The sequence below is a fragment of the Gambusia affinis genome, linkage group LG06 (genome assembly GCF_019740435.1).
Source record: "Gambusia affinis linkage group LG06, SWU_Gaff_1.0, whole genome shotgun sequence".
Taxonomy (NCBI): domain Eukaryota; kingdom Metazoa; phylum Chordata; class Actinopteri; order Cyprinodontiformes; family Poeciliidae; genus Gambusia; species Gambusia affinis.
This window is the reverse complement of record NC_057873.1, coordinates 22,543,900-22,570,419: the sequence shown is the minus strand read 5'-3', so window position 1 is coordinate 22,570,419 and position 26,520 is coordinate 22,543,900. Positions and strand designations below refer to the sequence as shown.

The window sequence follows — 26,520 nt, the reverse complement described above, 5'->3', positions numbered from 1 at the left end:
CAGTTATAAAGTCATTTTTTTCCTGCTGTAACACAAATTTCTCAGTTTCTGCTCTGGTAATTTATTTCATTACCTCAAATGTTTTTAACTTGTTTTCTGGCTGTCTGACATTTAAAGGACAGAACATGTGCCTTTGTGTAAAATAACTGTGCTGTTAAAAAGGCATTGAATTCAGCTCAGTGCACAGTGTTTAAAAAAAAAAAAAAAAAAAGGTTTGGACTTCTCTATTTGACTAAACATGCCTGGGGGAACCTCAGAGTAACTTTGATGTGAAGACTTTGGACAAGTTGTTTTTATTATATTTTTGTATTTAGTGACGGGAAGTTTTGAATTCATCTTTAGACTGTAGGTAGAGTTGAATGATTTAACTCAGGAGTCAGTATTTCTCAGTATTCCTATCGCAGTTCATTTATGCCCAAGAAAAATTGAATAACGTCATGTTAGAAAAGCATTTTGTAAAATTGTTTTTTCAATTTCTGAAGAGATTAAGAAGTCATCAGTGCTTGTTTCAGATAAAATTGTGTTTTATTACAGTTGCATATTCTTACACACACAAAAAAAGGAATTTCAGCCTTGACTTTTAGTGCATCAGTTTAGTAGTGAAACTATCTTAGTGTTTTTCCTAACTCCAGCAAATATCGACAGTTTGTTATATAACATTTCAAACACTCAAAGCAAACACACAGAGGAATATTTCACCATCGTTTTTTGTAGACTCTCTTGGTCCAGAGTCTTGTCGTTTTTTTCTCTGTACATAGAAGAAGTCTTATTGCTGTATCTGGAGAACTGTTTCTGTGTCAATAGGGATCATTATGCTGTTGATTGAACCAATGACGTTCCATTTTCAGCTTTCTGCCAGAGCCCAACAGACTGTGTTTAGGCCTGCATATGTAATATTGCATTGGAAAGATTGACTAAGGCTTTAGCAAATATTTATACCCCACAGAATTAGGAAGTCATGTATTAGAAATTTCTGGAAACTGATCACTATTAAAAACAAAGAAGTAAAAAAGTAACCTATGATTTTACAATACTTTGTTTCTTGAAAGATTATAGTACTGGAATAAAAGAGCACATTTCTCTGCCAAGGGTGCCAACAGACTAGACTGCTTGTGTGAAAATATTGGGAATTCAAAAGAAAATCTGATGTTGTTTAATCTTACAAAACACATGGCCAGAATATATATTTTGTAACGAGCTAAGCTTCCAAGAAATGTGTCAGCATCCAAATATATCCAGAGCCAGGTGCATATACCTCTGGATAGATGGTTGAGAGGGATAAGGTTGCAGAAATAGATGTTGCGGGCTCACAATAAACCCACAGTGCTTGAAAAGTATTTAAAAGATTCATGATTTTATTTGTTTTCTACTGATAAACTGGGCAAGTATTTTTTTTTTTTTACAAATATAGGGAAATTAAAGTGACCCACAGCTGTTTGTGATTTGATTTAGAAAAGGCTGTATTTAATCCAAGTCAAATTTGATTTCAAGTAAGCACTTTTCCTTCATTTTTAAATGAATTGAACCTTACTTCGTTACACCTAACAAAAGAGCAAGCCATTCCCACACTTGTTTTTTATTAATTTATTTTTTGACCCAACCATTCACTCTGGTACAAATCTCATTACAGTACAAATTGTTTGTTTTGAAATCCCCGAAGGAGCCCATCATTTCAGGAGCATCAGAGGAACCGGCAGGCACCATTATCTCTATCTGACCACTATCTTTCCAGCTGAGCGTATTTAGGCCACCTCGCCACACCAGCGCTGGGTGGAGTCAGCTCCAGTTTACATTGTCAGAGCCATGTATCAGACAACAGGCAAGGCATCTCTCGTCAGTGTGCATCTCACCGTCACTGTTTTGACTTGCATCAACGTTTTTCGTCGCTCTTTGCAAACCTTCCCCCGAGTGAGCGAGAGCCTTTAATTCCGCAGAGACAAGGAGCAAATGAAAAATGATCTGCAGCGGTCGGGCTCATCTGTGAGAGTTGGTGTGTTCCTTTGGGAGCTCACAAAGTCTTTATAGAATAAGGTCCTAATAGCCTCTTCTTTCAGTAGCACCATTCAGGGGGTGGGGGGGAAGAATCAAACAGTGAGAGGCCCAATGAAAAAAGAGATGCAGAGGGAGAGAAAGACTGGTTGGATTTGTGTCATAGCCCCTCTTTGTTTGACTGCACTGTAACCTCACTACACATACACACCCCTTGACCCTGTACTCCCTTGCTATTGTTGACGCGTTGCATTGAGGAGGTTGCAAAAAAAAAAAAAAAAAGAGGACACCACTGTCACTTCTCATTAGTGCTAAAAGCTAAACTGATGAAGTTGGCTCTCAAGATGCTGCTTAATGTTTTAAAAGAGGGTGTGTTTTTAACCTCAGGGGTTGCATGAACTCGCCCGTTAATGTCTTAACTGCAGCTCAACATTAAAATTAACAGAATACACCAGAAGATGGTAATTAAATAATTAAAAACATGCTTGGGTTTCTTGGTGTGTAGGCGTCATTATAAAGTTCAGTTGTTCTTATTGGAGTTCCTTGCAATAATGTTCACACCCTTTTTAAACCTTTTTAAATTTTATTACATCAAAACCACACATTTCCATGTATATTATTGGAGACCCGAGATCTGCATGTTGTTGAAAGTTGGTAGAGATGTTCCCCATAAAACACCTGCAGCTGTAATTAGGGCATAAGTTGATTCCACAAAGTAATGACTAGTTAGCAGCGATGCTAAAAGCAAATGGAGACCACATTTTCATAGATTTTTGCTTTAAGAAATGCAAATTATGTTCTACCTCGTAATAGTTGCAAGTTGCTTTATGCTGTTCTGAAAACTTGTAGTAAATTTAGTTAGGGTTTGTGGTTGTATTGAGACAAAATGTAAAAAGGCATTTATACTTTAGCAAATAAATGTGGTGTCATACATTTTTCAGAAAGTTCATCAGAAGTTCAGTGTCACTGATGTGGGGGTCCTGTTCTGTGATTTCTCTAGTAGTACAGTTGTTTAGCAAGGGGTTTATCTGAACTGAAGAAATTGGCTTAGTTTCTTAGTTTGAGTCTTCTTTTAGTTTTAATTAGTGAATGTTGCCAGGTTTCTTCTCAGCCTTAAATGCTGTAGTTTGGCTCAGTTCTGTCCCCGCACTGATGAAATAATCTGTTTAAGTGAAGCCCACTGTGGAATGTGCTTTAGGAATTTTTTTGATTTGGACTTGCTCCTCATTTGACCTTTGCTTATCCGGTCACTGGCAATAGATAGAGGATCTCTTAATTCTGTTGCTTGGCTGGAAGTCTGGACAGTGTGCTGCTGATTGAGAGCTTACATCTGTTAATGTCAAAGCTGTTGCACATTCCTCAGAGCTGGAGCTGCTGCAGACATGCTGGAGGAGCACTTCAAGGAAGTGGAAGTGGTTAACCCTGACCTCCCAGATTGACCTCTTGAGGAGGTCTCCTTTAGGAGATCAATAAAACCCATCACAGGAAAATCATTACATGACCCTACTTCATTAACTGAAGACACCAGCTTCTTGTTGCTTCAAATTGTGTTTTGGAAATGTAAAACTTCAGGAAGGCAGCTGCAAATATTCCCTTAGCTGTCTGATAGATTTTCTCTCCTCTCCCTCACGGAAGCCAATTATTTTTTTCCTGAGGCCTCATCATCATTTAGCTTCATTAGTCTGTCACTGCTCTGATTTGGTTACAGGAAGAACCTTGAAACAACCAACAGTCCCCATTCGCACAGACATTGACTTGCCCCTGTTTTGAAGCAATAGCAAAGCATAAATGGCAAATAAGTCATGTGGATTTTCACATTGCTGTTTTTTTGTTGTTTTTTTATAAGGGAAAATATATTTTCAATCTATGTTTAAATTTAGAAATTAGAGAGAACTCCCACAATTTAGATGTTTAAATGTTCATTGTTTAGTTTTTATTATTATTATTATTATTATTATTATTATTATTATTATTATTATTATTATTTTAATACACCGGTATGATTTCTCTTTCATGCGGACCTGGCAATCCTTAAAGCTTGCGTAGAAGGTGACTGGACTTATTCTCTTCTCCCTGGCAGATGTTTCACCTCTCATCCAAAAGGCTTCTTCAGTTCCATCTTTAAATACTTGTGAAATCTAGTTTTTAAATGGATAAGAATGTCACATTAACTCAGTTTATTTCACTTAGTTTACATGAAAGCCCAAAGTCATCCCTGGCAGATTTGAGCTGAAATTAATCTTTTAATTTGACAAACATTTTTATTCTGACTGGAAGTAATATTTATGTCTTGAAGTGACCCAGCCGGGTTCCTGACTTGAATCTGTGAAATAATCTCTTGGAGGGAGCTAACGATTCAAACCTCAAAGACTTGGAGCTCGTCACCCAAGGCAAATCATCAAAATACCAATGGGAACATGCAGAAAACCTGTCAACAATTACAGTGGTTTGATTGCTGTGGTGTAAAATTTGAATGATCCTTTTGTTGTTGTTGTTGAAAAGACATAAATAAATAAAATGTAGTAAAATTAATGGTTCCTTTGCATTGTTTTACTGTCTTTAAAGATGCCTGTCTTCTCTCCTTTAGAAATCAAAATTTCTTGATTGACTGAACAGAATTTTACTCAAAAATCTGCAAAGAGTATGAATAAGTTTGGGTTTATCTATACTGTAGATGGATCAGTGATTCTAAATATAGTGTCACTGATCCAGACATGCAGAGAGAACAAAACTGAGAAAACAAAACGTGAAGGCAGCAATAGGTGTGTCAATAAACGTATAAACAGCGCAATTTTTGCATTTATTGCATTAAATGTAATTATTGCTGCCACTGAGTGATGGACAGGTGTCATTAAGTCTTAGCTATAAAGTAAAAAGAAGGTTTTATATTCAAAAGGAACGTTTTAAACCTAGTCCCAAGAGCAAACCAGGTGTTGACATGCTTATAGACAAAAACAGTTCTCCATCTCTAGAAGTAAGTAAATAAAAACTGAGTAAAGTAGAACCTGCCTTTACTTAGAAGAAATAATAGTAAGAAAATAGTCTGACATTTTTGTAAACATACCTGTTTGCTTTGCTTTGCTAGAGTTTCTAGCATGTGTCCTTGAAGCTCATGTTCAAATAAAGAACTTGTGCCCTTTAAAAAAAACTTGCAGCAGGGAACTTAATTAAATTCACTTTTTAGCAGTATTAAATAAAAGTTCCTCTTGGCTCTTCTAATAATTATTTGTTGGCGTGTCCCAACAGTTTGATTTCAGACGTACTGTAGAAAAATGTGTTTTGAACAATTGTGAGAAACGTATTGAAAATAAATCATGTCGAAAACTTGTCTACCCTTTCCCTCTTCAAGTGCTTGATGAGGTAGTTTTTGGTGTGTGTGTGTGTGTGTGTTTAATGGTACTGCTGAAATGATGCTTGTAGTTCAGCAATTAAAGCAACTTAATTGAAACTAGTTGGCCATCTTTGCACTTTTTATTAGTTTACTTGCATCAAAAATGGAATTCACTTGCATTTCAAGGCTTGTTTAACTCCCAGATAGTTCATTTGTTTGCGACAATATCCTCACTGTTAACTTTTCATAGTTGGCAGTGGCTAAACAGGAAAAGAACACAAATCCCTGATTTGGTCACACATCTGTCTGTCCTTGCTAGAAGTTGTTAAAGGGGAAATCTAGACTAATCAGCATTACACCAAACAAATTGAATATGAACGATAGGCCTGTCACGATAAACGAAAAATCGATTAATCGTACGATAAATTAAAACTATCTACGTCATTTTAATTATCGCCGTTATCGTCTCTTCCAGCCTTTTTCTCTTTCTGTTGATGACCCTAAATGAAAAGAGGCTCAACTCCGGTGCTCTCCACTGATCCTCCCTTCCTCATTTCCTTAGTGCAGGGGTTTTCAAAGTATGAAAGGGTGAGCCCCCCTCCAAGGAGCACAATGCCTGCTGCGCCCCCCCCCACCCCCGTGGAGGGGGGTGGAGTTGTAAAATCGCCACCTTCAGCCCCGCTCTGGCCAAAACCAGTGATGGTATAGTTACTTTGAAAAAGTAACTTTAATCAGACTACTGATTACTCCTTGAAAAAGTAACTTAGTTAGATTACTGACTACTTGACTTGGAAAGTAACTAAGTTACACTAAAAGTAACTTTTTAGTTACTTTCAGCAGCTGCTAACAACAACGCTCTGCCTCCTGTGAAAATCACATTGAGCTTTGAAACTTAATTGTCAGCTATTTTAAAATGGTAACATCAACAATGTGTCTCCACTGATAAGGTTGAACTGAAGAGGAGATTGTACAAAAAATAAAAAACATGAGTAATTTGTGTGGTCCACTGTTGTCTGGAAAACTCTAAGAAGGATTTTAAAGCCCCCTTCCCCCCAGCCTCCAGATTCTGCGTTACGCCCCTGAGTTTGATGTCGCAGCGCACAGAGCTCCTCCTGCAGCTCCACAGCTCACATGGCTGCACAGATTTGTGACACTTACCGTAATATTAATAATTATAACGGTGCTAACTTGCCATTATAACTTTTGCCAACTACGGACACGTTTATTCGTGGCTGTTTTCACGTTTAGTGCGCTGTTCATATTGGTCTCGATGTTTGCAGTTTTCTGGAGCGCAACTCGAAGCTAATTAAGTTGATATTAACAAAGACACAGCGGGACGGATCATCCGGGAAATGATGAAGACGGAGAGACTGACTAAAACTACCTTAATGACGGACAAATACTGGGATTTATTATGAGTCTCTGCTTATTTCCAAGCCCAAATGAGCAACTTCACGTTCAAAAACGAGCCCAAAAAGGCGCAACCCGCCACTCATTAAATTTGCAAGCGACTTTTAAAAGATGAAGCCCAAAGCCGCTTATAATAATCGGACTTAGCGACAGAAACTCAAAATAGTTCCAGTTTTCCACCAACAAAATCGCATCTCCCCATTTTTAACATTTCTGTCGCATAGAGACGTCGGTCACTCGACAAGACGAGTAGAGGAAATACGATTAAATAACAAAAGAAGATAGTAACGCACAGTAACGCAAAGTGATTTTGATAAGTAACTGTAGTCTAACTACTGGATTTGAAATAGCAACGCGTTAGATTACTCGTTACGGAAAAAAGTGGTCCGACGTCAGTAACGTTACTGACATCACTGGCCAAAACATCCTCTAAGGTGGGAAACATTTCCACTGATCCCCACTCCACACGCGCACCCCACAGTACCAACTTTTTCCTAAATCCACAGAGTTGATCATGTGCGTAAAAGACGTTTCTCTCACATCAGTAGACAGCAAGCAGATAGCTTTTCCGGTTTACTTTTTCCCTCGCACCGCGCCTCCCCTAAAGTACTCTGGCGCCCCCCAGGGGAGGCGCGCCTCACACTTTGAAAACCGCCGCCTTAGTGTAATGCCCAGCGCACACGACACCATCTTAGTGCTGTCGGTCGATTGTCGGCCCATTTTCAAAATCTGAGATCACACATTAGCCGACAGAAATCCTAGGTATAACGGTTCGATCGGGTTCGATGTGCCGACAGTGGGCACAACATAATGGCTACAAGTCCAGCTAACTAATTTTAAAACCAGGCATTAATCAATGCTTTACTACAATCTACCTGCAACGCATGTGGCTCTAGTGTCAGCGTAACGTCCTGACTGAATGAAAATCATTAGAACCTATTTATGTCACGTTAACGAAGAACAGCTGAAAAGTTACCGGGTTCATCAACGTAGCGATTTCGCTCCAACTCCTCCCCTCGTTGTTTCTATATTCTTTGTACAAAATGTTTTATAAACATTAATGTTGTTTCCACATATCATCTCCAATGTCCGCTGGACTTCGGGTTGCGCCGTTTCAGCTGTTTGGGATTCCCCTCGGTAATTTCCCCTGAGAAAGCAGGAGGAGAATCTGTGCTTTCTGATTGGCTACCTGTCACATTCAACAGGCTGCGTTAACAATCCCTGCGGGGAAAACCCCTGATTTAGATCAGAGCGGCCACAACACACTACACACTACAGGATGATCACAAGCCACAATCTTAGAACGATCAAAGTTTTATTGCATCAGGTAGTCGATGTGCCCGTCTTCTCTATTTAAATCTAATGATTACTGAAGGGCAATATGGTAAACAGACTTCATAATCTGCACTCTTTTGGTTGAATGTAGTATTTATTTACACTTTGGCTTTATGTTATTTCGTTTTTATTCAAGTACATTTTTGTTAATGGAGACTGAGAATCAATTTTATTTTTATTTTTGGTTGTTTTGTTTATTTTGTTTATAAGTTCCAGTGTTGGGTGTTCTTTTGAAAATAAAGTGCATCCATCTTTGGCAGGAAATCGCATGCATTATTACGTCATTTCCATTAAATCAGTGTAAAAAGGTCTTCAAACAATACTATCGTCTATCGCAATAGTTTTTTGAGACAATTAATCGTTCAGCAAAATTTGCTATCGTGACAGGCCTAATGAACGATGTATTTATTATAGCTGAGTAATTCTCACAATCTTCTTTTGAGCTGTCATCAGCTTGACATGTGAGCAGATATTAATCCAGATGTTATTCACAATTAATCAAGCATGTATTTCTGACAGGCATGCAGCTTGAGTGGCACTACCTAATGCTTCCTAATTTATTATTTGTGTCTGGATGTAATGTTTAATTCTAGCCATGAAGTCCAACATTAGCAAAGTATGCTTCCTCCAGCAGGCCTTTTGTTAACATGATGTAAAAAGTTAATATTTTAGCATTTCTGTGCTCTTAGCACTAAATGGAAATCTCAAGCTGTTTACATCTGAGGTGCCACCCTACTGCATTTACCATAAATTCTCTTTTGCTGTTTCAAGTCAGAATAAAATAATACAGTAATTATTGTTGCATCAGGCTTTCAGTTACCTCGGCATTACTATAACACAGCAGCTAAAGAATCAACTGATTTTACAGAAGGAAGAAGTTCAGGGTCTGGAATACCAATAATGTGTCTCCGGCTTCACTGTTTTAAACTAAATCAAGAGGAAAATGTTGGATTGAATTGAACCTGACAGTTTCTTTCCAGCTGAAACACATTTGAATTCAATCCTGGACAACTTTTAACACACTTTAAGAGCAGTTGTTATGCAGTCGGGAGAAGCATAAGATATATTATCATCAAGTAGGGGTGCACTGATAAATTTGCTTCAGTTTCCTTAATTTTGGGAGATCGATTGACCGATATTTGTATGAGAATCCAATCATATTGACCAATCTGATCTGCCTCCACAAAAGTCTGAAAATCACATACTGTTCACTTTTGTTCTGCCTGGAGAGGACTGACTGACAGACTCGCCTATCGGGTCACGTCTGCGTGTGCACGGTTAACAATCGTCGGCATTGTTGCTAGCTTAGTGACCTTGTTTCTATGTTTACCAAGTTTTCAGACAAAAACATTGGTATTGACTTAAATTGGAATTGGCAGGTCAGTCTTTTAAAGATTGGTGATCGGCCAGAAAACTGCAATCGGTGCACTGATATTATCAAGGAATAGATATGTATGGAAAAAAAAAGACTCCAAATGATTCAACCATCCATTTTATCAGTCTGTCCATTATCCATCTGCACTTTATTCAATCTCTTTATCTTTCCACTTGTGAGTTTATTCATTCATCCATCTTTCTGCTTGTCCTTTCCTTGTCTATTTATCAGTCTGTCCATCCATCCATCTCAAAAGTGCAGAATTTTGTTGTGTCAAATGTGTAGGACCTGAACATTTATCACTGCATCTCTGGGTATTTGAGGACTTTTCTTGATGGACCCTTTACATTCCTCTTTGGTTAATCAGTGTGAAGATGAGGCAGCCCACAGCTCTGGCCTGGGACCCCTCTGTGGGAGCTGCAACAGCTGTGATGGCCTAAAGCATCCCCCCACCCCACCCACTGCTCCTGCTGTGACCGTACTCATACACAGAAACACACCCGGTCCCACAGCACAACCAAGTAGAAAACAGACGAAGGCGATAAAGTTGAACTGTGGCTCTTGTACGATGAGACGTAATGCTTTCTTGCATTCTAAGCAGACACCATCTAGGCAAATCAGTGAAATTAGCAACAGAAAAGTCCTGTAAGCAATGTGTTTCTGTTCATTTGGGTAGGCGAAACACCAGTAGAGAAAGGGTAGTTTGTTTCTACATAAACAGGTCAGTCTATCTAGAGCCTGATCTGCATGCCTCTGCACTGCAGAGTAATGCATCTGACAGTGCGACAGCCAGACTAAATAAAGGCTTGGTCTCGTTCTGCAGCTACAGGTAGCTGACACAATCTAGATGCTAATCAGTGTTCACATCCCGACGTCACATGATGCCCAACAAAACAAAGGTGTTTCATATCAACTGATTGTTTTGTAGGAATTTGTGTAGTGATTCTTCTTTTTGTTTTCCGAAGGAAGGTGTATCTGCTCACCTACAGATCTCTTGATTTTTACCACTTTATTTTCCACATATTTTACATCATCAAATAAAATTTTATAGCAAGTAAGAGAACACTTCTGGTTTGATTTAGACTATACTAACCAGTATGGTCCTGTGTGAAAAAGAAAATCTAAGTATTGTCTTGTAGCACAGAGTTGGTGGTTGAGTTAATAACATCCAGGCAAATATATGGCTTATGTGATCTTAACTTTACCTGGAATTGCTTGTTTTTGCTTGTTTTACAAGTTAATCATACATTAAGCTATCAGTTGCATCTATTTTCCTCTTTTGGCCCCGTGTGTTTGAAAGACATCAAATGAAATGAAAAAAATCCCTGTTCTTCTTGGTTTTTTGTTTCCAATGCCAGCAAAATTGATTTCACATAAACTGTCAATAAGAAAATCCTAAAGATGATGCGAGACGTCTTTTCTGACTAGATTACATTATGGAAACAAAAAACAGTAGCAGATGCTGAAAGTTTGCTGATAAGTGCTCGTTTCTGTGACTTTAAATACTCTAAAGCCCATTTAGGCATGCTTTGAAGCTTACATGGCATACAGTCGTAAGTGGCTTGGTGCTGATGAACAAGGAAACATGGACAGAGTGATTTATCAGAGGATGTTTGCATTTGAGGCAAAATTAAAGGCCAATGCAGAAGATTTGTAGATATAAAGTTTATGTGCTCCCAATGAGGTTTGCTGCTGTTCACTGCAGTGACTGTACTAATCAGTCTATAAAGTGGCCATCTGATGGCTGCAGCCTATAGATTACTGCTTTTTACTGATTTTTCTGTGTCCTCATCGCCTGCGGTCATCCGCCTACATCGCATGTCTTTTTTCTGGTGCACCTTCACGTTCCTATGGTAACTAGCACCAGCAGTACCCGTCAGCAATTGAAGTGGTTCTGCTGAAACAAGCTCTGCTTAGTACTGATCACTACTCTGCATTTTTGATCCTGTTGCTGAAAAAAGATCCGCATTCAAATAAGCCAGTTTTTCTACTTGCCACGGGCTAGTGTGAAATCATCACAGTATGACATTATGAATAAAAATGTTAAGTTGACACAAGAACAAAACTGCTTTTACTCAAAGCAGAAAACCAAGCATTGATAATTGCTGCCAAACTAGTATAACACTTGCGTGACTAGTACTCTTATTATCTGTAACACATTTGTCTTTTGTTGATTCCGAACTTAATAAAAAAATTTTGAGTAAACCCGTGTTAAATTTTGCAATTCCTTTCATGTGCATTTTGCTCAGGATATTATACCTTTTATTGTCATTATGCTCCTCAGAAAATTACATTGGGAATCAAACAATCAGATTTTAGCTGGTAAATTAGTCAGGCTCTCTGCTCCAGTTGCCTTCATGCAGCTTTGTATACTGCTTAGAGCAGAAATTATGCCGCTGGCCCTGTTGAAACGGACTCTGTTCTGTTGGTTTCCTACTCTTGTACTTCCCTAGTTTTGTAACGTTTTGCGCGAGGCTCAATACGAAGAGCAGCAGCACGGAGTTGGAAAGCACCTTCGTTTTTACAAGCATATGAGTCATCTTTATTACTGATTGTTACCCAAACGTTACACAAACGTCACACAACGCCTGAGAAACACACAAGTAGATGTGGGAATCTTTAGGTGCTTCATGGTCAATTTTCAATCCAGAAGGCCATAGTGCAGTTACAGATCAGTTGTTAATTTATTTGGTTCCCTAAGTTTGTTGTTGTTGAACTTACTTAGCTTACTTTTTTCTCACTGTCAATAACCTGGCTCCTCTCAAAGTCTTTTATGGTTTCACCCTAGAAAACTTGCTAACCCCAACCCTGGTAGGAGTGCCAGGGTTAGCATTCACCTGCTGCCCACAGTAATTTTGTGTTAAAAATTGTTAAATGTTGACAGGAAATTTGAAAATATGACTAAGTGGCCCCCCAGGCTTATAGTGCGATGGGTGACACAGTCTTTGGTGTAAGAAGGTGCTGGTTGCGATGCATGTGGGTTTGTTATGTATTCACCATAAACTGCCTGGGTCCTGCACTTCCACGCTTCCTACTTCCACCTTTTGTGTTCCTCAAAATTAGGTTAAAAATCAACTCTGAATGTCTTTTCCATGCAAACTCTTTAATTTGCACTATTATTCACCAACATTTCCGAAACATTCAAGTTTTACGAAATCAATTGGCTAGAGACAGGAATTTAAACGTTTTTGTTTGATCAGCTCTAATTGGTAAATAGGTCTAGTTCTCATGGATCAAAACTAAGTACTCCCATTATTTTCATTCTGTAAGCAGTCAACTGTTTATATAATTTTATTTTTATTAAATAAAACTCATATGAAAGTAAGGGACAAATTCTTTGATGCAGAAAATGGGATTAAGGAAGTTTGGATTTGACAGGGATTTTAATTGGTAAAACTTGTGGTCAATAACTATTATGAAGTCTGCTTTATAGTGTTGGGAGGTTTAAGAGACCTCCAGCCTCGTGCCAGTCCTAAAAAACTACAACTTAAGTCGACAAAGTTCTTTTAATCGCTTATTGTTACAACTAAGTTGAACAGAAAGTGACTTATTTCAGGTTGGTTTTAAATTTAAGTCATAACAAACTTTAAATGTCTTAAATTTAACTGACTATTACGTGCAGAAACCTGCACCTATAGTTCAGTGAAGCCATTTTAGGGAGGATAAAAACGTTCACTGTTCAGTTTCAGTGCATACAGTATAGAAAACAGATAAGGATCACAGAGGATTGTGGGAAATGTGAGGTGTGAAAAGCTCGGAAGTGTGTCAATCTCCACCTCCCCTTGTTGGAGTTTGAGTGAACCAGCACTGCCTGCTCTGTATGGGGTCACCTTCTTCAACACATATGTGCTTGTTGCCCACAGCAGGCTGCTGTGTGAATATGTACACAGACATGAACTCTCTCTGGCACATTATATTAAATCAAACTATGTGAGCCATTACGTTTGCTTCAATTTTTAACTTGTATGTCACAGTTAGTAAGCTTATTGTTAATTAGTAAGATTGTGATTAATTTCTGGCAGCATGTGAATGTGGTTGTAGATGTGCTATTTATAGTCGATTTATTTCTGAAAACAAAGCAGTTGAGCAATGTATTGAATTATTATCGTCATTACAATATCTGCATATCTTGGTTCCCAGGGGGGTTTAGAAAGTGTAAAATTTGAAAATAAAAATGTAAGGCCTTAAAAAGACTCAAGGTCTTAAATTTAAACGGAAATGATCTTTAAAAAGTATTGAAAAGGTCTTCATTTTAACTCATTGAAACTTGCAATAAGCATATGCAATATAATCACAAAGAGCTGCTTGGACAAAATATATGGTAGAATACTGTTTTAAAGTGTCATGCATGCAACCATCCATCCAAGTATTGTATTTGGCCAGTTTGACGGTGTTTCCCCGCCCAGCAGAAGGGGGCCCAGCTGAACTGTGCGGTACATGAGCGGGTCGGATACATGAGCCACTTTTACAATGGAAACAGAGAAAATAGCGTACCAAACCACACCGACCCGAGCTGCACCACTCAGTGGAAACGAGGCACAAGACCGGTGAAAACATTATGATGAAGAAGTAAACCGGAAAAATGTGGGTTAAATGTAATCAATACTGTCACATTGCTTTGCAATAGTATCTAAATTACATGGTTTCTTGTAGCCTTAGTCAAAACTACAATTTTAACATGGGAATTCACACACATATTGTCACAATCTTTGAGTTAAAGCTGGGATGTTATTAGCAGGCTGAAGTGTGAAGGAGGACTGACAGAAGAAGGTTTCTGCACCAGAGTTGACAGTAATCCATCTTACCCACAACAAAATGCCAGTGATGGTAAAATACTCTCGTTTTTCTTCCCCTCTCTGCTGTCGCACTTCAGAGTAGTGGTTGTCGTGATTTTATTTTCTATGTGCTTCAGTCATTTCTATTTATGCATTGTGGGTTTTTCTTTATCCATTCTATTTTTTTATACCATCAATCTTCAAGAAACTGTGTGCAAAAATAGCCTGTCAGGTTAAATCTGACATAGTTCTCATGATGGACTCAAGTCCTCATGTTAATTAATGTCCACAGTCTTTTTTTTCTTTCTTTTTTTCCCAAGTTAACAAACAAACCTGGGGATGTTTCAAGCTGCACATCCACTATAATGAGACAGGATTTGCATTTTTTCTTAGCAAAACCTCTGACAGATGAACTTATTTATTTATGAGGCTATTTATTCTGGGTTCATCCTTGTTCTCAGACATCCACTGAGGGGGTTAGTCCAGCTCGGTTCTGGCTGTTTGACAGTCATTCTGTCTGGCAGTGCTGCACAGAACAATTCCTCTACTAAATATACACCAGATGCTCAAGATGCAATCAGTCGCACTCACCCAAGTTCACGCTCAGACAGTAGCTCGCTGATGCCTGCTGGAACATTATCTCTGCTGCCACTGCTGCTGCTCACAGAGGTTCACTTTTAATGCTAAGAAAGCAAAAGCTTTAAGCTTGTTCAGGAATCGGCCTGTGTTTGTTTTTCATAACCAGCTTTCTGATCCTCTTAATAACCACTGACCTTATGAAGAGGCGTTACTCGACTCTGTAAACTTGTGCGAGAGGCGTCTTGTGGCATCCATGTGGTTTACCAGTAATGATGGACACTCCACTTGTTTGTCCTCTGCGTCCTTTGGTATGGGTGGTGTTGAGACCTTTTAAAAGCAAAGATTAGATCACTCTTGTTTTTTTATTTATTTTTATTTATGTATTTACACTGGAAGCAAAGCTTGACAATAAACCAGATAGAACAGCTCCACAAATAAATGCATAATTGAATTATTAATTTTATCACATATGTTGTCTGTATTAATGTTTGAAGGCAAAGTTACAAATCCCCCTAGTTCCACTTTAGTCTTTTTCTGTGTTAGTGACATTTTTAAAAATGTGATATGATTTGCTTGTGATATGTGTTCTACAATATACACATGTGCTATGTGTAGACATATTTGTTGCCTTGAGAAAATATTCAACAACTATTATTGGAGCACTCTACAAATCTGGTCATTGTAAAAGAGTGACATCAGAAGACAGCCATTCTTAATGGCCTTAGGAAGGTTTCATTTCAGCTTGCCACCAGGTTGCATCAAGCAGGAAATGATGCACCAACCTGGAAAGATCTTCTGGTCAGATGTGACCAGATTTGAGCTTTTCTTTGCCAAATTGTGCATGTGGTTGCAAACTAACAGCACCCTAAACACGCTGTTCTTGGAATGGCCTAAACAGTCATTCTCTAGAAATGCGACGCGCTCTGAGAAATACCTCGTCTGCACTTGCAATTAAAATTGGCTCAAAAACGTTTTGACTCGGGGAGGTGCAAGTAAATAAATTTTGAGGTTTACGTCCAGCTTCCATGTAATTATTAACGGCTCCTTTCTATTGGCCTATCACAAAAACATCCCAATTAGAGTTTTGCGGTTGTAATGTGACAAAATGTGAAAACATTTCAAGAGGGAATTAATACATGAGCAAGTTAAAGATGTGACAACACTTCACTGTGGTAAAACAGTCACTCACCCATTCAGTGACTCTTAGCTACCCCCTTTTTCTCCCCTCATGTGTTGTTATGTTGCATTTGGCAGGATAAGTGGACCCTGATAGATCAGTATCGATTAAACTGTATTTCCCAGACAGTAACGATGGTTCCCCTCAGGACATTGTTTGTTTGCTCCCACCCTGCCCCTCCTGGTAATCTCCTAAGACCTTCTGATACGCTCCTCTCTACTGCTCTTAGGCCCCTCAATCTCGAGCAGTTCATGTTGCCTCCACGTCTTCTGCAATTTCATCTATTAAACTGGTAGCTTTAGACGGGATAAGAGAGTTCAGACGACTTATATTTGTTTCTTTTTATCTTTGTGTGCAAATTAAGTCTGAATTTGTCTACTGTTGTAATATTGTTGCTCCAAGGTAAAGTTTTTGATTATACTACCAGGAGTTTGTCTCTGTTTGAGTGTCCATTGAGACTTGTTTACAGTGCAACACACACACACAGACAGACAGCCTCAGGCGTATCTGCTCAGAATCCTCACCAACAATACACCCAATATCGATGGCATTTAGTTTTCATTACCCCATACAGATAACTGGAAAAAAGAAACACAATGAAGATGTTTCATAGAGCAAACTAGTTCAGGACATTAAGAAAAAAAAGGTTTGTTAGCTTGTTGTTGATGTTAACTTTCCCTGTGCTTAAAGTATTTTATTATGTATACCAAGAACAGCCCTGCACTTCCCTGTCCACTGTCAATACAATAACAAGTTGACTTCAGTTTTCTGAAACTTTTATTTCACTTTTTTTCTCTTTATAGACTAAAGTACAGAGCTTCCTCTGCCTGCACAGTCACACCAAACCTTTCACTAATTGCTTTACCTTCACAACTGAAGGCAGAAAAGGTAAGACTACTGCATATTAAAAAAGTTTGATTTTAATATGTGAATGACCTATTAAGCGATTTGGTGTATGTTCTGATCAGATATTATAACCAGCTAACTAGTGTAACTTTCTGTACTCAGAATCTCTGTCTCCATAAATGAGCTTTATAGAACTATTAAATTAGGTGTTCTTAAATTTATCTTGTTACTTCAAGACTTTTTTCCAATTTTTGTTTTGAAAAGATATTTTGTTTTGTCTCAACGCGTTGTTTTATCTGATCTTTTGGCATAAAAAAATTATTATTTGTAGTTCCGTAATGACTTTATCCAAACATCTCAATGCAATCCTATAAAATATTCTACTACATTAAACAAGCATTACCAAATATATTACTGGCATGCAGCTCTTGAATGCAAGGCACTTACATAATTAGCTGATATTTATTGCAGTCCGAGCAGCTACTTGCTGTTGACGTTCAGTGTTGTGATGATAATGTGCTGTAGCACGCAGGCCTGGTTTACATTCATGTTTTTTTCGTGTAATTTATTATATTACTTTATATATAATATTTAAAGGCATGGATGTTTTTCTATTTCTAAGCTAAAAGTGTGAAAATATGACCTGCAGCAGCACAGAACTACACTGTTTAAATCAGATCTATAATTCAAGAATCATAGTCCAATACAGACATTGGATCAGAAAGATTACACCATGAGAGAGTCATACTCGTCCATGCCTGCTCACCATCGTTTCCTGACTTAAGCAACATCAGAGCATTTTTTTTTCTGCTCAGTTCTGGATTTCACCAATGAGATGATTTGGAGCATTCAGCACAGTGTAAGGAAACATTTTCAGCTGCAAATGTTCTGAAAGTGTAGTCTAAATACAGTGATGTGGGAGGAGCACAGCTCTAAAAACGTCACTGTTTTTGTCTTTTTCTCCTTCAGCCTTCTGTTTTGTGTTTGTTTAAATCAAGATATAGTTGTCTGGGATCTTTTAAAGTTGCACAGATATTTAAAAGTTCAAACAAATTTTTATTTAGTTTTCAAATCCTTATCGCCAAATCGATCAGCAAATGATGACCGGTGGGCTACAGTTAATTTTCTCCTGCTAACTCCAAATCATTTGCGTTTTTGTATCAGTGTTTGAGACTCGCTAAATTAGTCCTCTCACCCTATTCTTTAGTCTTCCTCCTCCTCCTTCCTCCTCCTCATGGGCTGTCTTGGTGTCATGGGACAGCAGCCGGGCAAACAGACGGATTGAAGTGACACTCACAACTTTAGTGGAGATTCATCTGCACGATGTAGACGGAAATCAGCAGAGACAGGGACTGCAGGGATGGGAAAGAGTTGAGGGGAGCTGGGCGACTGTGAGAGAAGTGCAGCTCGGTGACTCTCTGGTCTGAGAGGCAGAGATGTCGCCTCCAGATAACCCAGACAGACTTACAGGCCCAATATAGAGCAGAGTCGGAGGCTTCGGCAGAGAACTTCCTCCCAGCCTGCTGTTCACATTTGTCACTGTTGTTTCTTGTGTTTCCTGCGAGAGTTTTGTTGTGATTAAAGTTTTTCTCTCTGTATTACAAAGGACAACTTTCATATTTATCAAGCAGGATAGACTCGTATCCCGAAGCAGGAGGAACATACTTAAATCATGTCATTATTTGGACTTCTATATACATAGTTGGAGGTTTTCTGTTGTTTCTTTCCCTTTTACACACAGCTGTAAGTGATCATTTAATATTCATGACAGCAGAACATCAACAGGTAAATCTGCATGTTAAATGTGGGATGGAGGAAGTAAATCATTTTACTCCGTCGGGGGATTGCAAGCAGACACACTATCGTTCTGCAGCATGTCTTTGTGAGCTTAAGAGCAACAATGAAAAATTCAAACCCTAAAATATATACTTGGTTCACTTAAGAGCTCTGACATTTTAGCACTTCAGCAGTGATGCCTTTGTTTTTAGTTCTCCTTGGTTCAAACCCACAAAGAGTTTTGAAGGTTGCGCAGCTTTAAATATTTTCTGTAGACACTCGTGATTGTGGAAAAAGTTGTTTAAAAAAAAAACAACAAAAAAAAACATTATTGTTCAACAAAGCGGTAGGTGAAAAAGTAAAAATATGCTATTTCTGTCCTTCGCCACCCCCCCATTTTTTGTGATCTGGTTTCCAGTTTGTTGTGCTGCTCTTGTGAAGTATGAGCCATTATGACCCCTGATTTAATTAAAACATCTTTAAAAAGCATGCTAGTTGATAAAATGTTCCTAGTTTAAGATCCAGATTTTCTTTGAGTGCACTGAGAGAATATTGCTTCAAATTGTTGGACGTCAAGGCAAGCGAGAACTGATGCATGGTTACTGGAAACAGTCCTGCCACAGCCATATCCATTTCATAAAACCTTGAATACAAAAACGTCAAGATCAAAAAATGGCAACGCGACAAAATGATTGGTGCCCCAACATGTCTGAATGGATTTTGATGTGTTTGTGTAATTTTTCCTATACGTGTCAAGTACAGTTGACATTTAATGACGTCTAATGCAGTGACATCTGATTTATGGCTGCTGTTTGTCCTCAGTGTCTTTCTGTGCCTGGCACGATCAGCACTCACCAAACTGGAAGAGCGGCATGTTAAAGTCTCGCTGCGTTTTTATTTTTACCAAGTAGATGTATGGTTGAGCAACAACAAAGAGGGAAGATTTATTGCACTAATGATGCAAATAATTATTAAATGCCAAAAACTTAACACTCATGTGGTCATAATTTGTAGGTTAAGTTGTATTTAAGACTAGCACTTCCACTTAGTTCATTCTTCTATCAATAGTTGAATACTGAGGTCATTTTCTGCAGCAATGTCTACTGTGTAACTGTTATCTTTCAAGGAAAGGTGTAAATCTTAAAGAATCGTTTCTAAAATCACAATTTACGCCAGAGAACTGGCTTTGGTTTAATTGGCCAAGAACTTCCGTGCAGCAGAGTTGATTCATTGTTTAACTAAAAATCAAGAAAACAGAAGTACTGTCATCACTATATATTTGGAATTACAAAATACAAAAATCAAATAATTGAGAGATTTTAATTCTTTTTTTTTTTATTGCTAATGATCTATGAAATGATACGAACTTATCCAGACCTTTTTCAACTGTTTGGTGAAAAGCATTCATTGGGAAATCTCTTACTAATTTGTTGCTGTTTCAGTTAATCAATGCACAAGAAGTTATTTTTCCTTAATCAGATGACTTTTTTGGTCATGCTAATTGAATTGACATGACATTACTAAATTAAAGACCCGATATAATGCTGTAGTTGTATTTTTATTTTTCATATTGTTCGAAGATATTTGAAATACTCTAGATTGAAACCACAATTTTGACTTTTACGTTTGTCTAGTTTTCAACATTCTTTTACTTTGTAACCATTTGCTGCTATGTATCAGCGACATGGACTTGTTGCATTTTATTAAAACAGTGTGTCTGCGCATCCTCAAAAAGTCTCAAATCAAATTAAGGCCTTTAAATGCCTTTAATTCATAAAAAATGTAAATTTATCTTAAATATGTTAATCACAGGACTGTTTACGCTCAAATATTACATGTAGTTTGAATCGAATGCAGACATCTTTATGACTCAAGGCAGTTGAGGCTATTTCTAACTGGCTGCTTATAAACCGTTGCTAGCTAACTAGCTAGCTTTTTTGTGCCCATCATTGGTAAGTGTGAATTAGTGTCAGTTGGCTGGATGAGATTTGTGTTTGCCACCGGCTTTCTCCTGTTGCCAAAGCGTGCCATGCCAAACCTGGTCTGTTCTGGGAGTCCTGGTGGCGTGAATGCTGGACGTGCTGCCATCACACCGGGGGCCAGTGCTGCATTGTGCTGCATTGTGTTGCATGGCGGCGTCAGGCTCTGCTCCCGTCTGCCGTCTGCCAGTCGGATGTGCCACCATATGTTCTTCAAGCCAGCCCCTTAGATCTTCGTCTCTCCCACACATGCTGTTGCTGATGCGTTCAGGTCACCTCTAGATTGTTTGTCTTTGTCATCTTTTTTCATCGGATATTTTTGTTGACTCTCAGAAACCTTTGAGTGTTGGGAGATGCATTCCTGCGTCTTGTTGGCGTGCCCTGCTGTAACATATGGCGGGCTGATCCCTCCTCGCCTCTGATCCAGTGGTTTTTATTCAGTCTTCTCTGATCTGAGGTCCTCTGCATTGCTGTGACTGAGGAGCAGCAGCAGCGGCACCTCCTCCACAGTGATTATGCTCATTCCTTTGCGAGCTGGCCCTCTCTGCGTGCTCTGTCATTACTACCATCTAACCAGCGTAATTACCAGCCTCGGTGCATGTTTGCGGTGCATGTTTGCGGTGCATGCGCCAAGCCTGCCGCATGCTGGGCAAGTCAGAGCCAGTGTGCAGAGAAAAGAATGAATGATGGAGCCATATTAGAGGTGCCACATTTTTATGCTAATCAATCAGTGTATGTGAGCAATTAAAAGGCGTTAAATGTCTTCTCATTATGCTCTGAACTGTGGACCAAACCTTAATGCGTGTGTGTAAGTCTGACTGCAGCAAAGGATGATTTCTCCTTTTCTTCATCCCCCCTCTGGATCTTTTCTCAGTTATGCATAATTACACAAATTAAGCTGTCTCTTTATGTAACATTTCATGCATCAGCACGGTTTTGGTGTCCTTATTAACGTAGGTGTGTTTTAGACGGATCAAACAGACTGCTCTCTCTCATCAGCCACATAATGAAGCCATTCTCCAACCCCTGCAGCTGGGGCGGATAATCTGGGATCTGGTCTCGTAGTGGATCACAGGACGGCCTTTTGAATGAGGACAGACTCCGTCAGAAAGCATGATCAGAGCAGGAGCCTTTGGCTCGGAAACGCTTTTCCTCCTTCATAAACAAAGACGGGACACACTGGTGTGGCGACTTGAAAAGACGTAAAGTGAGATTCTGTTAGCCGTGAATGGGATCATTAATGCTTTTATGTCTTTCAGTCCCATTGTGTGAGTAATGCAGCCCAAAAATGGATTCAGCGAGGATGCAGATATCTTGTGGGCTGCAAAACCCCCTCGTTAAGCTGGACTTGGTACATTTTTCAAAAATTCACACAAACCAAGATGAGCAAAGAAATGCAACGCCCTCGAAAGCGTCTTTCTAATTGGCGCTTTCAGAGGTTAGGATTAAGAATTGTTGTAAATATTTTATAGCTCTTTGTAGATTTGTTGCTTTTTGGTTTTTAAATCGCTCTTCTAATTACTTAAATTTAGTTTAGTGGATTTAAACCTCCAAGATTCAGATAAATGTTTAATTTGGTTTCTTTGACCATCTGAATTTCAGAGCATGATTATGTAAAAACATGCTGTTAATGAGAAGTTTGGGAGAAATAAGAAAATTATTTTTGTTAATGAATAAGCATATTAGTAATGTTATAAATTCAGGAACTTTTTTAAATTAAAATATGTGTAAAATAATAGTTTTATTATAAGCAGAATGTGGATTGTAGTGAATGTTGAAAACTACCTGCACATTATAAAAGGTTTAGAGTATCTGCAGATGGTGTTCTTCTGCACATTGGGCAAATTCACTGAGATATTTTAGTGACTTCTGCAGTTTGAGGAGAGACTTATGGAGATAAGAGCTTTAATCCCAAAATGGAGTGCTGCACAGATGGATGAATTAAGCACATTTTACTTTTTAACACTCATCTGCAGACCTTATTTGAAATAACCAAACCTCACAGATTCTTAGGCTCATTTTTACCCCATATTTCCTTTACAAATCTCCTATTTAAAATGCTCTTGTATGTTGTTGTTTTTTTTTTTTTTTTGGGGGGGGGGGGGGGGGGTGTGACATTTCTTGCAGGAAAAACTGAAAATATCAACTTAGTTCTCCTCTACAAACAAAAAGCAAGAGCAGAAGCAAGAAAAAATGTATGACCTGCACTGTTTTCCATGTAAAAATTATTGAAGATGAGGTTTTTTCCCAGGCCAATACTAACTTCCTGTTTCATTTGACGTGCTGGATCTTAGTTTAAAAGCATTTTAATGAATAGGAAACAGTTTTTGATTCCTCAGCACTAGACCTACCGATCGAAGCTTAGCTTATGGAGATAAATTTGGTAAATTTTGAGTTTTCCTCGATTGGTGCGTCTCAGTGCATTATTTTTAATAATTACATTAATTATCTCCCTTTTCAACAAGGAGTATCACCATTTACACAGTAAATTCAACTGAAACTTATGCGTCAAAAACATGTTTTAAATTTTATCGACTGGTCTCGCTATTTGGTCATTTTATCTCTGCACAGACTGTGATTATAAAACAAATGACGTGTTCCATATACATAAAACTGAAAACTGGTTATTTTTAATGAGAACAAGACCCTTGCAACAGATGCTGCAAAATAGACAGGCTTGATTTCTTCACTTTAATTCACAGACCAAAAGCCAAAAGCAGTAATTTTCCTAATGTTAAACAATGAAGGAACTCAAAACAAAAATATATAGTTTTTATACCCATGCCTATTCTTAATAAAGGGGGATAAAAATGTTATTCAGTTTGCCAAAGCATGCCTGTGAATGAGCTGCTGTCCTTGAAAGGCCATTGGATTAAGAGTTGATGCTGTGTGGCTGTCGTATCGAAGCACATCCATGTGGTTCACTGAGCAATGTACTGTGCTCTTTCTTGACTTTTTTTCCCGTCGCTCTATTTATGGCTTCACCCAACCTCACCCCTCCGGCGGATGCTGTGTCACTGCTGCCCTTTTCTGTCTTCTGGTATTTATTCATCCCTGTTAATTTCACAAAGACGTTATTGTCTCCCTCTATAGAAAGAGAAGAAGAGAGTTGCTGCTTTGATTTTTTTTTTTTCTCTCTCTTCTTTTTCATAAAAAACTTGCCTTTAGCACATGAAGAAGCTTCCAAAAGTATTCCCCCCCTTCAAAGTGTTCATTCTTGGTTTTGGCAAAACAAACTTCAATGCATTTCATTCTCGTTTTACGTGACAGACCAGCCCAAATTAGTGCATAACTGTGAAGACACAGTTGCAAATGAAAATCAAAAATCAGTGTTGTGCGTTCTTATTTAGCTTCTTTAGTTTCATACTCAGCTCAGCCAGTTGCCTTCAGAGATCATCCATCATGGTGGCGGCAGAAACATGCTGAGGGAATGGTTCAGATCTCAATTCAATTGAGAATCTGTCTTTACAGACACTCTGTATCCACCCTCTCAGCTTGAGCTATTTTATGAAGAATTAATTAAAAACGTAATTGCATGATCATTTTTTCCTATTTTCGTTATTTCAACCTAGAGCTGCACAATTTACCAAATTACAATCATCACATTATCTATGTACACAATTGTGGAGGTATACATGGAAGCAATATTTGCTAGGTTATTATATTTAAAGTGTTAGCCAATCAGTTGAATGGACTTTTAAGGTCCCTTGAAGCTCATATCAGTCCTAAAAATGTGTGTTAACAATATGTAGTATTGTTTTCAGCTATCACAGTTCTGTATTTTCCTAATACATAACTGTATCTATCTTAAGTTCTGTAAGGATTTTCAGTTTGCCAAAACATGCTTGTGAATGAGCTGCTGTCCTTGAAAGGCCATTGGATTATAAAGTGGATGCTTTATAAGGATTCACCACTTTTTAAGTGGGTCTTTCTCCTGAAGTCTGCAAAACAATAAATTGTTGCTAGTAACGAAACGCGTGAATGTTTAAGTGGACAGTGGAAATGTTTTTTTTTTTGTAATGGTAGCATTCTTTGACTGTCTGGTAGTGTGAAAATTCTCCTTGGATTGCTTTTTGTATGCAACTTGGTTAGGTTTATTATATTTTTCAGAATTTATCTCAAGTGTTTCAAGGTTTTAATTTGCAGCAAAGGGGTTCTGTGTGCTGGCACAAGCGCTGGACTGAGTGATAATATTCCATGTCAGCCTCTTGAAGATTATCCTCAATGGGAGAAATTCTCCGTCATATCCCTTCATCTTGTTTTCTCTCTGGCTTATCAGTCTTACAGTACGTTACAGCTGAGTGAGTCGCCCTCCTGAAGCCAAAGCTCATCCTGGTTGTGCGGTTAAAATTTGGGTCACGCAAGCTCTTCGATTTAAAAATGAGCCCTAATTTGTTTTATAGTTGTTGAATTAATTGCTTTCTGTTCTCTTTTCTTTCTCTTTCAGAAAGCTGAGAATAATCCTAAAGGAAGAGGATCCAGACTTGTTCCATCATGCACCACTGAATTTTCTCCATCTCCCCACTAAAAGCAATGTTTCTGGGAGCTAGAGGCCACAGCAGAGTGTGTGTGGGGCCCCTCCCATCCTGAGATGGGATGCCAGAAGCCTTCCCACCGGCCCTGAGCTCTCCCGGGGCGTCATGAACACCTACAGAGACAGGGGGGTAACCTGCGTCTCCTCAGACCTTCTGGACGGAGGCGGAGGGTTACCCCAAAACTCTCCACTTTGTCACACCCCCAATGGCCACCCCACAGAACCAGCAGCACAACCTCGCATCTCTGTGCCCAAAATGGGTGTTCGTGCACGGATCGCCGAATGGCCTCCCCGTCGCGCGCAGTCCCGGGAGTCGCTGCTCGAAAACGGGCAAAACGGGAGCAATCACTACGACGACTGCTCCGTCTCATCGTCTGTTTTGTTATCCGACGGCAGGCTGGTGCGAGGAGGGCTCGCCAGGCTGCCCTGCAGATGGTCGAAGGACGTGGAGTTCAGAGGCGGGGGGTTCGTCGGTGACAGAGGTTCGCCTCTCAGTCTAAGAGTCTTCCCACCACTGAGACAGCGCTCCAACAGTGAAGTAACGCTCAGCGAGCAGGATGAAAATGAGGTGAGCCCGAGATATTTCTCCATTTTCTGTTTTTCCTGTGCGTTGCGTCGGAGTTGAGAAGAATAGGATATGTTGTTTCCTCATGGCGGCAGTCCAGGTTTTCGACACAAACCTCTTGCTAATGAGGTACACAGATGGAAGTCAGTGTGGGTTGGCCTGCAGAAAGCCATGGTTTGCTTTGCCTTGCCAGCTGTATTTACAGCATTTTGTGGGCTTGGATAAAGTGTTCCCCCAAATATTAGAACTTGAAAATATTTGTTTGTCTCTAATGAGTTTAGTCTGCTACATTTTCTGTTTGTTTTTGGTGAAATGCTGTTGATGTAGAAGGGGAAAATGGTTGCAGAATGAGCTTGTGTGGTGTAGAAGAAAACATTATTTTACTGATGGAGACATTCCTAAAAGCCCTCACTGTGAAGAAATTCAAAGTGTGAGAAAGACTCTATTTAGGTAGTCAGTCAGGAGCTCACCGCTGCCAGTCTTTCACTTTCCTTCCTTGTGGACCGTGTGTTTTTGAGTCTGTTCCCGTCACTTTGAGAACATTCGTTTGTTTCTTTACCTGCATGCGTGTGTAAAGAAACACTAACAGCTGGAAAACATACAGAGGTGAAACCGACTTGGTGCTAAACCGAACTTGCTAACCCGGAAATGTGTGATCCCTGTGCAAGATCGCATCATTCGCTGGAGGAAAAAATCCATCAATTGGGGGAATTAATTAAAGGTAAAGATGAACTGCTGAATGACCTTATTTCGGTCGCGTTGGCTCAATCCAGCCAAATTTCTCTTTTGCATTCATCTTTTACGAATCCCCGTGCTCCTTCGGCATCTTTCTGCCCTCCACACTCCAAC

The 26,520-nt window shown here is 39.0% G+C and overlaps 1 protein-coding gene across 5 annotated transcripts in view; it reads left to right on the top strand.

Moving 5' to 3' along the window:
- Window positions 1-26,520, top strand: part of sipa1l3 (signal-induced proliferation-associated 1 like 3) — a 94,525-nt gene that overhangs the window by 25,598 nt on the left and 42,407 nt on the right. For 4 of the 5 annotated variants that reach the window (XM_044120722.1, XM_044120720.1, XM_044120723.1 and 1 more), the window contains exons 2-3: window positions 16,775-16,859; window positions 25,020-25,674. In XM_044120722.1, coding sequence (XP_043976657.1) covers window positions 25,213-25,674 — 462 coding nt within the window. In that variant the 5' untranslated portion in view covers window positions 16,775-16,859; window positions 25,020-25,212. The remainder of the gene's footprint in view (window positions 1-16,774; window positions 16,860-25,019; window positions 25,675-26,520) is intronic. The other variant, XM_044120721.1, reaches the window with a different exon arrangement.